This window comes from Colossoma macropomum, unplaced genomic scaffold (genome assembly GCF_904425465.1).
Source record: "Colossoma macropomum unplaced genomic scaffold, Colossoma_macropomum, whole genome shotgun sequence".
Lineage (NCBI taxonomy): Eukaryota > Metazoa > Chordata > Actinopteri > Characiformes > Serrasalmidae > Colossoma > Colossoma macropomum.
Window position 1 is genome coordinate 17,010,536 of NW_023494804.1, and position 19,222 is coordinate 17,029,757.

The 19,222-nt window shown below is 36.9% G+C and overlaps 1 protein-coding gene across 2 annotated transcripts in view; it reads right to left on the minus strand.

Moving 5' to 3' along the window:
* The window catches only part of plpp1a (phospholipid phosphatase 1a), a 43,007-nt gene that overhangs the window by 14,112 nt on the left and 9,673 nt on the right, over positions 1-19,222 (minus strand). Inside the window, exons 3-4 of one of the 2 annotated variants that reach the window (XM_036595091.1) lie at positions 11,164-11,315; positions 5,635-5,918 (exon numbers count right to left, since the gene is read on the minus strand). In XM_036595091.1, the coding sequence (XP_036450984.1) occupies positions 5,635-5,918; positions 11,164-11,315 (436 nt within the window). The remainder of the gene's footprint in view (positions 1-5,634; positions 5,919-11,163; positions 11,316-19,222) is intronic. The other variant, XM_036595090.1, reaches the window with a different exon arrangement.

A 19,222-nucleotide genomic window follows, 5' to 3' on the forward strand; every position in this document is an offset into this window, starting at 1 on the left:
CTTGCTGCAATCCCGTGTGTCCATGCGAACTCACTCTAACGAACGGTGGTCTGCGATCATTCTTGGCAGCCCACTGCCCCGGCTCTTTATTTGTTCTATTAATGGCTCCGTCTCCTGGCAAAACAGTGGAAACAGACCAGGAAGGTGCCTCTCCATTAGAGAGGAACCACACCTACTGTAAATGAGAGTGTTCTGGCAGGGCCTGCTGGCCTTGAGCCTGGTCCAGTAAACCAAAGCAAAACCTTCAGCGCTAGACAAGAGCGTGTTTATGGACGGTCAGACGGTTTACCACAGGATTACAGAGTAGCGGAGTGTGCAAACCGCAGAGCCACCACAGACACTCCAGTTTTCCAAACCATCGCGGGTAAATTGGTGGGTAAACGGCCCAAAAGGCCTACAATGAAGATTTTGCTGAAAGGACCATCTTTATGGCATTAGTGAGGAGAGCCCATCCCTAAGCCCTCCAACAAAAATGAGAACACGCAAAAACTGGGGTCCAAACACCAGGGGTGGGCGATACAACGTTATATCGCCCACAAGTCTATGATGGGTATGTTAAGTGATTCTAGAGCACTGAACAACTATATAGATGATTAAAAAGACACATTTAGACCACTTATAGTCACATAAGCTTGAACAAACCTCACATTGAATGTTTTTTTTATTTTCAAAGAGAAAATTAGTGCTCTACGGGAAATAAACCCAAATATATTATTTTTCTAAAACTTTTACTGTACAATTTCTATTAATTTGGGAATCTGTATGTTAAACTAAGCAATAATTGGGGATGTGGATAAAATATAAAATGTGGATAAAATGTGGATGTGTTGACTTATTTACACTTAGAAAATCAACAAAACACACACAAAATTGTTAAATTATAAATGGTTGAATATTTTATGCACTACTGTTTTACAAAGACAGTACTAAATATGGCATTAGAGCATCCCTAAACCTCAGCAATTATTAAGAATGTAAAGGTCTATGAATATACTTGATTTTGCAAATGGCCTGTTCCTAAGCCCCGCCCCTTGCCCCTATAGCCTGCATGCTGTCTGATCAAATAGATAAGACAGAGCACAAACAGAAATAAGATCCCCTCTAACTTTAATAATCAGAAAAATTCTGTCTTTGTCACTCCAGCACCAGCCACTGACTTCACTCGCTCAGATTTGAGTCTTTATTCTCTAAACTTGCCTCAGTGCAGCACCAGTGAGCCGGTGTAACGAAGATAGTTGATTAAGCTTAAACTCACAGGTGCAGAAGTTTGTATATGAGCAGTATACATAATAATAAACTTACATAAAGAGTTAAAGCAGCTGTGCAGCTGTGCATCTAAACATGCTGCAGCTGCATATGAGGACCTTATTCTATGGAAATTTCTATGGAAATTTCACCAGCTGGCGCTGACATGGAACAAAAAAGACCCTTAGATTAACTTCATTAGGTACAGTTTATGTTCTGAATAGCCACTGAGAATCATAGTCTGAGAACTACTGTGAATTTACACAACAGGGCAGTACACCAAATTCAGTAGCACTGAGGAAGCAGACTGAGAAGTTCATTTACGACGATGATTTTACTAAGCAAACTGCCTCGGCCATTCAAAAGCCACTGTGGGTTAAATCACAACCCAGTAAGTTTAATATTAGATCAGCTCCACATGAGGTAAATTATTTTCTGCTTAGTGGATGATGTGGAAACTTGTTGGCTTGTCAAGGAAACACTCAGGACAGAGAAATATCTTTTCTAACTCAAGCAATTATGGTTAGCCTAGCCCAGGCGTCTACAACATGCTGCTCCGGAGCCACATGGGGCTCTTTTACTGCCCTGTTGCAGCTCCACAGCAGAATTAGATAGCTGATCATTGTAACAGAGTTTTAAAACTAAATGGTCATAAATGCTGGAGTTACATAGCCTATATCTGCTAATTCACCCTTTAACCCTAAGGGTTTGCGCACAGACTGCTGGTCAATGCGGACAACACTCTTGTCTAGCTAGTAGCTAAAGAAAAGGAAAAACATGTATAATTTGGGGATAAATGGACTTATTTGCATTTTTAATCACTTCAGCTGGATTCCGAATACGTTTAATCTGCAGAAAGAAACTGTCAAGCACTAAAATCTCGCAAAGCTGAAGTCCTCATTCAAATTTTCCCATTCCACTTTAAATAGTGCAGCAGTTACAGTGGCGCTGCCGTGGGATATGAGGGCTGAGACAAGGGAAGGAACATCAATAAGTTCTCTCTCCCTTTAGGCACAGCTGATGCCCTTATCAAGAGCCGGTGACCTTGGATAAGCATCGGCAGCGCGTGGTCTATGACGTGGTCTGAATAACTTCACCCGACACCTCTGACTGTTAAATGATTATTTCAGGGTTTACCGGGCAACTTGTACAGCGGTGCACACTCACTACATTTTAGCCTGTTTTTATTCACCTCACTTAGTAAGGACACTACTTTCAGTTTTAATATAAAAATCTTAACATAGTGCAGCTTTAATAGTTTTTTTTTTTTGCAAACACTAAATTGGGGATGGGTGGTGTGGCAAAAATGTAATCATGATACTTCAAGAAGTTTTCAAAATGAAAAATATCTTTTTTCACACATCTGATAATCTCCTGATACAGAACAAAATAGTGTTGCATGTAAAAAAAATACTACCGACAACTGTCACATGTCCTACACTTTAGTCTAATGAAACAGGATTAAATAGGCTGTCTTTGTAATGAAACATGCAGTTGGGCAGTGTTTTGTAAGTACTAGTTATATTTCGTCATATTGCCCAACCTTAACAGCTCTGCTACGTGGACACCATTCAGCAGACTGCATGTTAATAACCATGCTATTCTTATGAAGGCTGATCCTCTGCTATTGGACCATGAAGGTCATTCAGAAGCTTGTAATTGGTGTAACTGAAGGCTCTAACCTTGAGGGGGGTGAGCATCTGAGCTATCAGACTATGCCTGAAGACTCAGTTTGGTACAGTTTGAACAGATGCTGCACTGTTTCTAGGACGGAAAAAAGTCTCCTGGAACAAACCACATAAAAGTTCCTCTTGAGGAAAGGAAGGATATAAATATTTTACATGCTCGCAATTTCCACTTCAAAGTCTCCATGCGCTAAACTGGAGTGCTAATGGCAACCTAAAGGTCCAAAAAAACTCCTCAGCTGGAAGTTCATCTGTTAGCAAGTTAACTCACTTTACCCAGTTTCTCTCTTTTACCCCAAATGTAGTCAATCAGCCAAGACACGTTTGGTGTCTAAACTTTTCTTCTTTAGTTTTTTTAGCACTGGAGCTACAAGCCTATACACCACCAATTAGTGTGGTGATAACTGCTTCCTAACTGTAATCTTCAATTAGACTTGATTATGTGGTTTTAGACACTGTATGACACTGTTATCTACAAGCATGGACTAAAGTACATTAGCATAGCTCAGAGGTCGGCAACATGTGGCTCCACAGCAGAATTAGATTTTTAGATAAAAATAAAATAATCCTCTACTGCAGTAAAATAAAGCTCTGCTGATCGTTCTAACACAGTTTAACAATAAATAGTCTTAAACACTGGAGTTAATGTAGAACTGCTAATTCACCCTTTAACCCTAAAGGTTGGCATGCAGACTGCTGGTAAGACAACAAGACAGACAACAATCTCAACTAACTAGTAGCTAACGAAAAGGCAAAGAGAAAGATTTAGGACGAACATCGATAATTTGGACACTAATAGACCTATTTGCATTTATAATCACTCAGCTGGTTTCCAGATACGTTTAATCTGCGACGATAAATTGTCAAACACTAAAAAGTGGCGAGGCTGAAGTCAGATTTTCGTTAAAATTGTCCCATTCCACCTTAAATGGTGCCACAGTTACATTCTGGCGCCTCAGGTGCAACTTAAGGTGGAATGGGAAAATTCGAACAAGAAGCTGGAGAGCGAGAATCTGACCTCAGTCTCATACAGACATTTGAGAGACATTTTACAAGAAACTGTTTGACTTACAAGGGAAAGTTTGCGAGATGCGAGAAAAGCAGCTATAGCTGAGCTAAAGCTTAAAGCAGAGCAAAGTAAGTCTGTGTTTTCATTTATATTTTGGCCCATCCTAGTATATTAGCATATACTGAGACATATTTACAGCCAAGACGATGAAACGTTATTTCAATAAAATGGACATAAAATGTTGTGGCAAGGTGGTTTGATTTTTGCTGAAAGGACAAAATGGCTCTTCTTAATGTCTGAGTTGCCGACCCCAGCATAGCTACAAACAATGGCAGCAATCATCTTGAGGCTGGAATCTGTACCCTTCTCTGTTTTTACACATCACTTTTGCTTTAACTGGATCACAGTCCAATAAGACTCTCCTTCGTCTTTTCTCCTATTGGTATTTGTGCTAACTCACAAGTGTCCTATAATAAAATATTTGTCCATTTAGAAACCTGAATCAGTTAATTATATCATGCCTCTGTTTGTTATCATATCATGCCTTTTGATATGATATAATTTTCATTTCATCATGCAATTGTTAATTATATCATGCCTCTGTTTGGGTTGCTAACTCTTTTATCTGCGAGCTAAACAACACTGAGTACATCCATACATACACACACACACACACACACACACACACACACACACACACAATGTAACTCACTAATGTAAGAAATTAAAATATCTTTTAAAAACAATAATAAAAGTAAGTATTGTTTTAACAAGTGTAAATGTAGTTAGGGTTTGGGACAGACACCTCCTAATAGGAGGTAAGTTTATTTACACACACACACACACACACACACACACACACACACACACATATATTTATATACACACACACACACACACATATATATATATATATATATATATATATATATATATATATATATATATATGTGTGTGTGTGTGTAAACTTACTTCCTATTAGGTGTCTGTCCTAAACCCTAACTACATTTACACTTGTTAAAACAATACTTACTTTTATTATTGTTTTTAAAAGATATTTTGATTTCTTACATTAGTGAGTTACATTACAATGACTTAAAATCTTAAATTAAAACCTTCTAAAAAAAATGCTGTCCCATGTTTTCATGTCACTACAGAAACACAAAGAGTTTTCGTCTGTAGGCGGAGACTTATTTTAGCCATTGCCCTGCATTTTAGAGCAGGAAATGAGACTGCATCCCTGTCCCTTACGGCCACATTGTAAGCAGTTAGATCCCTTTGCAAGTGTGTCTCCAAGTCTGAAAATCAGTGTGGAACATTAAGAATTGTCACTACCGAAATACATATTTTGTGCACTTATGTATTTTTTATGTTCAAATGAAAAATATGATGATTTTATATGTGTACAGCTGTTTAAAGCTGTGTTTGCTGGTTATGTACTGGCTGTGTTTTTGAGTTCTGCACAAAATGAGCTAAAATTCTCACTAAACGTAAACATTTGGTAAAGTATCGGTAGTGTTATGATTGTTTTATTAGTAACAAAATGAAATATTTAATCTTTTCTTTTTAATAAAATAAACACAATTAAGGTATAGGGTCACTCAAAGCAAAAGGATTTTAGTCTGGAGTCCAAGATCAGTTAAAAGTCCTAGATGTGTTTCAGCTCTGACTTTGTTTCAAACACAGATGACCCACCTGCCCTCGTTGACCATGGTTTTGTCCCCAGTGCAGGTGAAGTTCTCGATGTAAGCTCCACTTGAGCAGTTGATCAGCTTCCAGTCAGGTCTGCAGACGTACAGGAAGTGCGGCCGCAGCCGGCCGATGGAGTATTTGGCAATGTCAGTGAGGGATTGGCTCATTGCGGCACCAAACAAGAAAGTGCCGATCGCTTTATAAACGCAGGCAACATAGCTGTTGTTGAAAGAAGACTTTGATTTGAGACGGTTTAAATAAACTGAAAGGCACTCTCCAATGACCATCTGTGAGGGGAGAGGAACAAGAAACAGTTTAGCGGCCAAATCAGGAGAATCATCTGCAACCGACTGTGTAAATGTACACATGAGCTAAAGATATTTCACACTAGAATCACACAATCACATCATAATGAGGATGTCCACTCTATATAATTAGGAAGAAAGACAGAGCAGTAGTGGTATTCGACAATGCAGCCGCCACTGGAATCTTCGTAAGTTTATAAAACAGATCATTCTAGCTCTAAATCTGATGGTTAAGCTACAAGTTATTGCAAAATGCTCCATATACATATCATACACATCAAGTGAAGTCTATTTTAATACACCACGGTAACTAAAGAACGTATGTAAAAATAGTTATGTTGCTGTAAACTACGATGCCTGGTAGAAGAATTAAACTTTTAATGCTCTGCCCACAAATTGTTTTTTATAGCAAATGGTGCCAGAGTGGACAAGCTTAACGCAATATTAGCACAACTAGTTACAACCTAACAAGCAAAATGCAGCAATCTTTAACTCCTTAAAATCCCAGGATTATTACATACTAAGGCACTCCAATGCACTACAGGGACTCCAGTGCAAACTGGCTGAGTTTTGTGCAATAAAACTTTGGACCTGCTGGTTGGTCCCGTCCATTTTAGGGGTTAAAGTTACTACATAACATTTAAATTGATAAGCCTACATGCTATAGTTGCTGTAATCTAAACTAGGCGGGTTTTAAAACTATACAAATGTTTAAAAAAGTATCCTAACACTGAGAACTGTTATACAAAATATATATAATTCAAAATTAATGGTACACTCTAAATTGACATATTGCCAGCCAGGACAAAACCCTGTATTTCCTTAACAGCAGAAACAAAAAGCGTTCTTAACTTTGTAAGTTAATGGAAAATAATTTGTTTCTAAATAATTTTGGAGCAATTTTATGCGTCCATTAATTTAATCTAGTAAATCTATACCTGCACATATAGATTGATATCTTGTACATCTTTTACCATATCTTGTATAATGTAGTGTATATATTTTCAATATTCTGTCCTGTATATACCCTGCATCTCATTTATCTACCTTAGACCCACTAACTGCATGTATATAAATGTGAACAACTGTACATATCACAGCTTTAACAGTAATAGTAACCTATATTACTGTTACAAAACTGTACACTGAGATATATATACTATTTTTAAGTACTATAAGTGGCTACTCACCTTTGCACCTGTGTTAACGTGATGTGACAATTTGATTCAGCTTAAAATTTTAGCACCATATAAAGGGCAACTGGAGTTTTGCAATGGTGTAAAAATGTAAAAACGACCAAGTTAGTTTGGCTAATACTGACTTGTGCTTGTCCAACCTGGCAACAGTTGCTAAGAAAGAATGCATTTGCAGGCAGATCATGTCTAGGTCAACTGTGCACTGTGATTGCTAATAATAAGTTTTTTATTGAACATTGGCATATTTTATCATACTGTATTTTGTCATTGTCTAAAGGTGATTTTTCTCCACTTGACATCACACCTAACAATCCGTAACCGTGGAAAAATCCCCGAAACACGTGTTGTCTTGTGACTTTCTGATTAAAAGTTCTCAATTCGGGACTATTTTTGTGTGGTCATGAGGAATACCCACTGACTCCCTGCGTAAACTGAATCACCGCGTTCTGACTCAGCTCTGTACTGTGTGGATTAGAATAGTTCAAAGTTTACGGTTTCTCAATCTCAAATCCGAAAGGGCTTTCCTGCTCCAGCACATGTAATTCAACTTCCTAATTATAGCTGCTATATCAGAAGTGTTGTGGTGAGGAAAACAAACAGTTCAACACTGCGGCCTTCCAGGACTGGAGTTTGAGAACAGTGGTGTAAACAGCACGAGAGCTGAGCCAGGACTGGTGCACATGTTAAGTCAGCTGGCACCTACTGGGACAAAATGAGTTTAGAGCGCGCTGAGGATTCACCTGGGAAATGAAAGTGGAACTTATTAAAATAAGGACCTAACCACGGTCCTTCTAACCATAGAAGTAGTTCATCTGCTTTAAAAAGAAACTACTTCTTTTTGTAGAGGTGTCTGGAACAGGCTCTTTGAGTTCACATTGACAGTTCAGATTGAAGAATGGTACATAAAAAGGTCATAAACTCTTAAAGGTTATAAAATATACCAAAGTATACAAACTGAAGTTTATAAGTCTATAGTTGTAAAATCTAAAAATATAAAGTATATCAAAGTTTGGAAGTTATAAAATCTATAAGTAATACAGACTATATAAGTTATACGGTACACAACTTTAATTCAAAAAAATTATCATACATTTAATGGTATGCAAAAGTTTGAGTCAGTCAAATGTTCAAATGACGTTTTGCGGATTTGGTGTAAAAGTTAACACATTCTCTACAGAGACCACACTTTTAAATGCAAATTTTAGTACACAGTTACTGCTTACTTGTGTAGTTTAACAGTTTGAAAAAAATAAAAAATAACTTTTTCCCTGGGCCACATTTAGTGTTTATGTTAAATTGACAAAATAAACAGTAACCATGCATTAAAATGCGCAAATGTGTGTTCTCTGTAGAGTATATGTATATGTAGAGAACATACATTGTAGAGTTAAGTTATAAAGACTATTGTTATGAAGTCTATTAAGGAAGTATCTAAATCAAAGTATGCAAGTTGTAAATACTAAGTTCACTCATATCTATAAGGTAAAAGTCTATAATTCACATTATTCTGAAGTTAATAATAACAGTGACGTATTTTACAGCTTGCTAAGTGCCAGGAACCTGCCAGTCTGAGTGTAACAGAGACTGTTCACACTCACTCTCACTGTATTTATCTCAGTAGCAGAACTATAAAATGCACCTCAGGGGAAGACTTCAGCTCTAACGGGTAACGGACAAAAAGTTGTCACTTGTACATTTTCCTGTCAACTGATGATTTTCTAGTGATGAGAGTGTCTAGCCTTGTGAAACACACTGTGGCTTCAGTGCGTGCATCTGCGGTTGGCGCAAGACACTGTTTTTGGCGTGTAGAATTTCAGACGAGTCTTTGTTTCTGGTAAAAGTCAGAGATGTGAATTAGCTGCAGATACTTTAGCACGTCTGGAAATTTGTAAGACCACCACAGCGCAAAAACCACAGGTCGGTTTAGAAGGAGGACGAAAGCAGAGGAAACAGAAGCTGAACAAACTGTTAAAACCACACAAAGCAGCATAGATGGCTGTTCAGCCAGTGTTGAGCTCCAGTCCTGGAAATAAAAAACCCGCATAGTAACAAGCACTTTATGAGATGAATCAAGCTGCGACGTCATCAAAAAATAAAAACATAATGTACATAATGTACATAATTTCCCTCACCCCAGGTGCAAGTCAATCAGCCAAAGAGGTTAGTATTTAGTTTGTGTCTGAAGCTAAGAGGCTAATGTAGCTAGTAAACCAGTGTAAAGTAGCTTTAGTATCCTCGCCAGGTTAGCATGGTGCTAACTGTTGCCTAAATCCTCACTCATCACTGTGGAGTTGTTCAGTATCTCTAAAAGACTTGATTATGTAGCTTCTGACTCTGTATAAAACACTGTTATTTATAGATTCCTAGTCTTTTTAACTATTTTTATTGATTCTGAGTATTTTCAAATGCTAAAGCTTTCATTTCTACTGAAGTATATCAGTGAAGACAGTGATCTACTTTTTCCTCAGTTCCAATTTGGCCATTCATTTTTAGTTCCTAACTCTCTTTTTTGGGTTTAATTTGATTCTGTTGTGTTGGCTCAGCTCCTGTTCTGCTTTCCTGTTGATCTCTTACTTAGAAGCTGGATGGAGTTCCACTGCACTGCTAAAGGAGGAACTCAGCACTCCTTGGGTCGTATTACAGAAACATCTTCACTCTGAAATCTGATCTGTTTAGTCTCCATGACAACTTCAGTACAGACTGAATTTAAGACAGTAGCTATTACAGAATAACAGTTCCTAACTACATAATCTCATCATTAACTCCAGATAAGAAAACAGTATCACACAAACATCCTAACTAGACTAAATCTCCTAAATACTGTCCTAACTTTAGGATAAACCCCAAGTGTCCTAACTTCTGTTTAAGGGTCCGTTTCTATTGTTTTTAGGCAGCTGTGTCAGCAGCATAGTTCACTACTAGCATAATGATGCTACATTTATTTATACTGTAAAACGCTGCTTTCACTGTGAGATATTTTTCTTTTCTAACTCTGTGTTTTAAAAATCTCAGACAGCAGACAGCAGTACCACAAATAAGCAAGCAAGGTTGCTGCGAGATGCAGCAAAACACTTTTGGAGCGACGCTGAAACCGACTACATGCTTCGCGAAATAAAGAATTTAAATATTCTTCATTTTCTACATGATGTATGTTCATATTTTCAAGTAACATGGCACGATGATTTAAAAAAGGCACGACATGACATTTTATAGTATGTTTATGTCACATCTTCTTCTGTGAGATTATTGGCTGGTTGCAAAGCAGAAATCGCATTACTGCCTGACTCATGTTGACCCGGAGTTTTTTTACATTATTTGATTACTCAATTTATTTTTTTTTAATGGGAATTTAATCTTCAGTGTCGAGTTTTTAAGTCTCTCTCCATTCAAAGAGAGAGGAGTCTTGTATGAGTGGAAAACCTTTCCTTGTAAACAAGCTTTACTATATAAGGACTTTGTTATCGATCTTGATCGAGTAGCTTAGGATTTCCTAACTTTCCTAACTAAGGTATGATTACAGATAAGATATGCATCTGTAACACTGGTAAAAATTGGTGAAAAATCTTATCTCGACCTTGTCAGATCTTAACTTAGAACTAAAGCCACAGTATACTGTCTTTAAGCTATGCTAATGTTCTTTATCCATGTTTATATATAACAGTGAGCCATACAGTGTCAGAAACCACATGATCATGTCTATTAGAGATACTACAACTCCACACGGTCTGAGGCAAATGGGTGATTATTAAACATGCAGTTAGCGCCATGCTAACTGGTGTTGTATAATCCTCCACTACCCTACTTGTTAGCTACACTATCCCCGTAGCTTCAGTGTTAAAACTAAAGAATCAAACTTTAGACATCTAACACACTTTGGCTGAGGGTGTAAATGCTGAAGCAGGTTATCAAGATAATCTGTGCAGAGCCAGGACTGGAGCTGAACACTGCTGCCTTAAGAAAAGGAGAGAGGGAGGGAGCGATAGAGTGATGGAGAGATTGTGTTACTAGTGAACAAAACAGAGGGCACTTACAGTAAGCAGTGTGAGAGGTATCATTACTGCTCCCAATAACTGATAGGATATGGTGTCTTCTTTTAGAGGGTACTTGATTGAATCATCATTACAGAAAAATCCTCGTTTGAATGGTTTGTGTTGCAGTGTGAGTATTGCGAATGGGAGTCCAGCTAGCAAAAAACAGAAGCAACGAGAGAGAAAAACAATGACAGACGAGGGTTAAAAGAGGGGCCTGGACCTCCAACAGCCCAAACCAACCCAACACCACCAACACCAACAAACAGAGGTGGGAGGTAACTAGTTTATTTAGTCTACTCAGTTTAATGTAATTAAAGGACAAATATTGTGTATTTCTCTCATATTTTTATGATTTTTTGGTCTTATTTCCTTTTTACATACTGTTTTTCCAACCTCTCTTTATCTCTTAAAGTTGAACAGCCTATTTGTAACTGTGCCTTTAAGACTGATACATGTAAACAAGCTCTGTTCTGATTGGCTGTGCCTCATTTAAACAGCAGTCCGGTCTGAAACACACCAATGAGAGGGCAGAGCTAAACTGCTGTAGGCTGAACAGTTGGATGTACAGTAGGCATATTGTTTTATATCGTTTTTGTGACATCAAACATACAATTTTAAGCTGCATCTTATTTTATTTGATCATTGTTTTGAGCTATTCTACCCACCTCTGAAAACACACAAGCTTTAGAAGAGGGTGCTGGTAACCAGAAGAAAAGTGTAGCAGTTTAACCCCAAAAAATAAATAAAAAACAAGGGGATTAGTGAGGTACTGTTAGGGCCAAGCTACACAACATCTGCTATTAGATGAGGTTAGAATGTGGTACAGACAGAATTCTGTTCATTTCACACAACTTTTTTTATGAACGTATTAAGCCGTCTTATTTGCATTAGTATATTAGTCAAATACAAAAAAACCTTAATAAAATGGGTCATTTAAAACCAGTTGTGTTGCAGATAAAGGTATAAAATGTCTAACATGATATACATATATCCACAACTACAAAATATCTACAAAAAAAACAAAAACAAATTGACATTTTATACGTTTTCAGTATACTGAATGTTGCTATAGGTGATAATATATTCAGAATGAAGTTCTAATCAAATAAGAAGATTCAGAATGCCTCATACTTTAAGTGTTGATCAAATCTCAAGGCAGACAGCCTCCACAAACAAATATTTATAGCTTGTTTTTATTATAATACATATATATATATATATATATATATATATATATATATATATATATATATATATACATATATATATATATATATATTGCTGCTCACAAAAAAATTATTATATCAAACAAATAAAATAGCTTGCCATGTTTAGCTTATCATATTTAAATCCAAACTGTATAAGTTATCAATGAAAAAAATAACAATTATTAATATGACAAGTGATTCCAAGTTTGTACATGTTAATTTAAGATAATATCACTGATCTCGATCTTGCAGATTTCACTCAGTTCTGGTATCTGAAGCTGTCTGGCTGTTTCTCAGCTGCCACTGCTGAAGGAAAATATCTTCACACTTATTATGTGTTATGAATTTGCGTGCTAAACATTGTGTTACCGTAGCCCGATTTGCTGTAAAAGTTTTATTCCTGGTGTGGAACAGGACGTGACCCGTTCAGCACCAGCAGTCATTTCCTGTGATTTTAAAGAGGTTCTTGTTTATGTGGGTTTAATTGCTTTGTTTTGACTCTGTAGGGTTTTCATGCAAAACTGTGTCGGTCAAATTTAGCTCACATGACCTAAACACGATGACACAAGGCCGATTTGAGGCAGTTAAAGAAAAAACATCTTTGTGGGTTTTTTTGGGGGTGGGGCACTATTTGAGTGGGTGTCTGACAGATGGGTGTCAACTGCAAACGCATACTGAATATAAACCAGGCAGTCAGGACAGAAAATAACGATAAGGGACAGCTTTTGTTCTCACTGACTGAAATACAAGAACATATACAAATTCACTTTCTTTTCATATTTTGAAAACACCAGCTTCCCTCTGCATTGTGCCAGAATTCCATGGTGAACGGACGAATGGAAATGGTCCAAAACTGCTTGGAATAAAATTATATTACACTAAAGGTTATGAATTCTTTTGTTTTTCAGAGATATGAGGTTTTGCTCCAACAGCAACAATATATTAAATTAAATTACGTCAACTGTAGAACTTAAAAATGCACATTATACTTACATTATAGATTATACTTAAGAAGTCTGAAATCACTTTTTCTTCAATACTATAAACCAATTTTACTATGAATACACATAAATTGATTCTAATGTGATGGAAATATCTGACAGGACAAATAATTTGCAGAAATGCCTAATATTCAAAAAAAATGAAGATAAGCTTATAAGGGTTAATACGAGCCTAATCTGTGTAGTATATAATCAGAACTCTATAGAATCAGGACTCCATTACATATAAAGTAATAAAAATCAAATTTAATCTTCATCACAGAATCAAAAACTGTATCAGATCTGAACATGTGTATCGTTACACCTCTAATATGTAACATCTTTTACATTTAAGCTGCTATTTTGGGGGCATATGCAAAAAAAACAAAAAATATTTTTGCACCTAGTTATTCCTGGTGCAGATTAAACCTCTCACAGCCCTCATTTCTCTCTCTCTTTTCTTGCCCTGGTTCCAAACACTAACACCTATTGGATAAAAGCTGATTAAATGTACACAATACTTCTTTATAGCTGAAATATATTGCTGCTGTCATATATAATTTTTCTGTGCTTTAAATTGTGTGAATGTTTTATAATTAACTGACCGACAGATATGGATCAAACCTGATCAGATAAAAAAAAACTACACTAAAATACATTAAAGTTAAGAAAGTTTTGAGAGAACATTTTGTTATGACAGCAATGATAGCATGCACAGAGCTGATTATATAATAATGATGAAGATGATGATGTTAGTCCTGAGTAAACATATAATAACACCATTATTCTCACTCAAGCATCGAAGCGCAGCATTCAGTAAAGCCGCAGCACAGAAACCCACAGGATCTGAACGAACGATGACAGACAATGTGCAGGAGCCGTATCGCTGAGGTCAGTACGGCGGACAGTTCGTCTCTACAGGCTCTCAGAGATCCAGCTGATAGTTTAAACACAGCTTGGAGTTCTCATAGTGAGGTTGTCGCATGGAAAAGTTTAAACAAATAAATTTTTGTCAACACATCCTCTACAGAGAACAAACCTACACTCTCAGAAAAAAAGGTACTAAACTGTCACTGGGGCAGTTCTCCTCGTCACTGGGGTTGTCCCCTCAAGGGTACACCTCAGTACCTTTAGTCAGGAAACATAACTGTTGCATAAATGTCTTCTAAGTTGTACTGACTCCACACACCCCGTTTCACCTATAGGCTTTTTATATAATTGTTCTATTTTAAACCATTAGGTCATGAAAATGTACAATTTTTTTTTTTACCTGAAAAAACTTATTTAATGTTCACAATTGGACCTTAAAACTACTGTTGTGCCTTTGAGGGAACATTTACATTGTTTATACCTTGATGAACAAAAAATGTTCCTTGCACTAACAGTGTAAATATGCAAAATAAGAGCACAATTTCTGTTTATTTGCTGTGTTTACTATATCTGTGGAAAAAAAAATAAAATATATAAAATCTGCCATAACTTTTTCACAGGTTTTATTTTTTCCCCTAATATGTTAAATTCAGCAACATTTGCAGAATTATGTTCTTTGTTAACATCTTTTACTTTCAAAATGAAAAGAACTTGGAATTTGACCAAACTTTTGCACTGGACTGTGTTGTTTTGTCTTCTTTTCCTCCATTGCGTCACCATTGTGTCTCGTTTCCAATCATACACATTCACATTAAAAGTAAAACACTAATAAAAGCTTGTCTGATTCAACACAGCTTCAAATAACAGGTCTTTTACTAGAGAAAAGCCTTCAGCCTGAGGACAGAACTGAAGAGCTAAACTCAGTAAATGGAAATGGAAAGAGGCTTAAACTGCTGGCTAATCTGTAGTTTACCCAGCACATAAGCCAGATGTCTAGTGTAAAACATAATCTCACTGAAGTCTTAGCAAGTTTCAAAGGAGAGTGATCTGTATTTTACTAAAACTTGAGCTAGATTAGCTGACAACTTCAACTAGCTAGTACCTAGCCGAGTCATGAGTCAGTCAGCATGCGAGTCAAGTCCCAGACTCAAACTGACCGGTCTATCCGTCTGTATGTTTTCATATGTATATATTCATATGTATAATATAAAGCCATAAATGTCAAAACTCTGATCAGAAAAATAGAACCAAAACACCTCTATGATAATGCTAAACTTTGCTAGCAGCTAATTTCTAGTAGCATGTTAGCACTAAGCTAAACGTTTTTCGGGCATCACAGAAGTGGAAATGCTGGGTTTCCTTCTCAGAGAAAACATTTCTGCACATTTTAATGCACAGTTTATGTGCTGAATTTAACATATTGGCATATTTTCATATATTCATATTTTTTGTTTTATTTTTGCCCATATGTTAAATTCAGCAAATAAACAATAACTGTGCAAACGCTGTTCTCTGTAGAGGATGTGTTCTTCTTATTTTCACTTTATTAACAAAAGATGTAATCTGACCAGGGGTTTTGCTTTTGACTATACATAGCTGGATAGACTGTCTGCTTTAGCACGGCAAATTCAGCTAATCATGAATGAAATGGGGTGAGCTGGAGCAGAAACATGAACCTGTGAAGAACAGTGTGTGCTGTCACGTCATCCTGAGCTGAGATCAGACTGAGAAGCGTCTTAAATTACTCTCGTTCTGTTTCAGTGGAAGCTGCGTGTAGGTCCCTCAAATCCCTCACAGACACATGTTCAACTGTGAGTCACATCAGCTCAATCCACTCCGACCGTCTGCACATAAACTCTGGGACATGAGGTTTTCATCAGTGAGGGACGTGTAGAGTAACCTGTCACTGATACCACACCTACACACACACACACACACACACGATACATGACTGACTGATGCACAGGCATACAAACTAGGGCCGGACCGATATAAGAAGTGTCACCAATATCAACATATAATAGCTAAAAATTCCTAAAATGCTTTCAAATTATTATTATTATTATTATTACTAACAATAATAATAAATTTAACAACGCAAAAGTAATAGTTTTTAGGATATTTTTCTCTTTTTAAAAAGCTGCATCTTATGTGGTGGGGTTGATGGGGACACATATTTGAGGTCATTATAACATTCTCCCTCAAATGATCTCAAATTGTAACAAAATGTGTAAAAACTAACCAAGTTTAATTTTGTAATGTTTTTTTTTCAGGTTGAAGAATGGCGTTCACTAGAATGAAAAGACATTTTGTGTGTTAGAATATGCTCGAACACAGTCAAACAGGAGTGTGCAGCAAGCATTTTCGAGAAAATTCAATAAAAATGCACCAACTGGAAAGCAGATTTGGACATGGCACAAAAAATTCAAAGAGGAAGGCTGTCTGTGCAGGACAAAGGGATCTGGACGACCACCAGTATCGGAAGATATTATATTTGTGAAGCTTTGTGAAATCGGTTATAAGATCTACATCCCTCTGAATTTCTTGTTCGAATTTTGACAAAAAAAGCTTGTATTGTTCAACATGAAGCCTATTTATTTTTGTTTGCCTAGGACATGTAGTTACTCAGATATTCACATCTCAAATGTTATTTTTTTTGGGACACCCTGTATATATATATATATATATACACACACACATACACATACACATGTATATATATATATATATATATATATATATATATATATATATATATATATACACACATATATATTTAATATCTGACATCTCTGTGTGTTGTCCCTCTATGTTAAATGCTAATTTAGATATTTGTTAATTAGATATTTGTACAGAATTTCTCACCATTTTTTTATATGTATTGTACAGAACTTCTCACCATTTGACAGCTGTATTTGAATGAGAGAGCTACAATCACGGACTGTACAGCAACATACGGTGAGCTGCAGGTGGGCTTCAGCCTGCACTACTACAGATGGGTCAAACTAGGGAAACAGGTTAAAACTGGTTTGTAATTATGCCGTTAATAACATGATATTAGCGCAATGACTTAGACAACATGAGTTATAACTCGTCTTCCTAAGGTTACGTTTAGATGCATTTAATGTTTCCATTAAATTTTTCCATTATGTGTGATCATATGTACAAAAAAAAACCATTTCCCAACGCCTACTTATCCCTTAGAACTAAACAGGCTGTTTTTGTTACTGTGAATTTAAGACATGCAAATGAGCTCCGTTCTGACTGGCTGCCTTATTCAAAATGAGTCCAGGCTGAAACGCTCTATAACTTCAGCAGGTGGGGCTAAACCGCTGCGAGCTGAATCGGCTATATGTAATATATGTATCTATAATAATCTATATATGATACATGTAAATGTGAGGGTATTGGTGATATCACAAAATCAAATCATTCACAACAGCAGCTGTTTGTTTTGAAACTTTAACCAAGTTTACATACTACATTAAACTTTTTTTTTTTTTACAAAAAAGTGAGAAAAATTGCGTTTTTCATGATATGGGCCCTTTGAAACAACAAATAACAGTGTTTGACCAGCAGTATTTTCACTGATACTGATAAATCTGTGAAATCTTGATTTGATCAGCGAACTGATGTATCGGTCAGGCCCTAACAGACACACACATACAGAACGCCTTGTCCCTTCTTCCTCGGAGGAGCTGCTACTGGAATCTATATTAGCGCTGGTGAATCAGGGCACGGAGGCGTTCCAGGAAAATATTCCTGCTATTTTTGGAGCCACTCTCTGCACACGCAGACAAAGCAATCCATCTGTTCTCCAGAAGATATTATCTACCCACTTTTATCTCTGACGCTCTGTCCAGACATTCAGAAACAAACCCTTCACTTCACCAAACCCGAAACTCAGTTTTTCAATCTGAATGCGGAACTACATTTAAGAGCTGGGTGCAAATATATATTCACAAACTGCATTAAATAAACAGGATCCTCCATCTTTTTGACATTCTGAGGTTCTCAAGGCGATCACTCTTCTGTAAACTTGCTGAGGATGTTCTGAAACTTTCGAAGATGATGAAAACCAAATTGCCCCATTAGGCACCACAATCAGAAATAATCATTAGAAATAAGCTGCATGTCGTCACCAGCGGCTCCGCTTAATATTTAGAGAGAAATTAAAGTGACAGTCCAGCAGAAAAACACAAATTTGTACAGTTTTCCCCTTCTCTCAACTGTAATCGATTAGTCAAAACAAGTTTGGCATCTTTAATTTTAGCACCAGAGCTATGAGGCTAATGTAGCTAATGCTAACTAATTAGCACTGTGCAAACAGCATGAAGAAAATCGAGTTCTTAAAGGGCCCATATACCACATTTTCTTAGCAGACGGTTGTGTGGTTTTATGTACCAATTCATTTTTGTATACTCATTTTCCAGCCTCTCTTTATCCTTTGTGATTTATGTAAACGTGCTCTGTTCTGATTGGCTGCCCTCATTTAAAAAGCAGTCTGAAACACTCCTTATAACTTCAGTGTGAGTGGGTGGGGCTAAACTGCTGTATGCTGAACAGGTGGACAAATGTTTGTTTTTTTGTTTTTTTACAAAACTAATGAACAGACTTAGTTTTCATATTCTCACGTTTCGCATGAAGTCACACTGTATTGGCGCTGCCATTTTGAGGACCGAATCAGGGAGCGACTGTACTAGCATGATGCCTTTAGTATGCTGTGCTTTGTGAATGACTCACTTGCAAGACATAACAGAAGCCGAGAATGACGAGAGACTGCACAGACCTTTAATTCAGTGATTTCGAAACTCCAGGTTTGGTGCCCCTGCACTGTATCCTGACGACGGGATTAATTAGCTAATAATATAAGATATTTTAACCAGGCAAACCACAATTATGTAGTGCAGGGGTTGCAGGACTGGAGCTGGGGAGCTCTGCACTAACTGCACTAGCAAAATCACGTCTATCGAAACACAACGTAGTTTTCCGACCCACGAA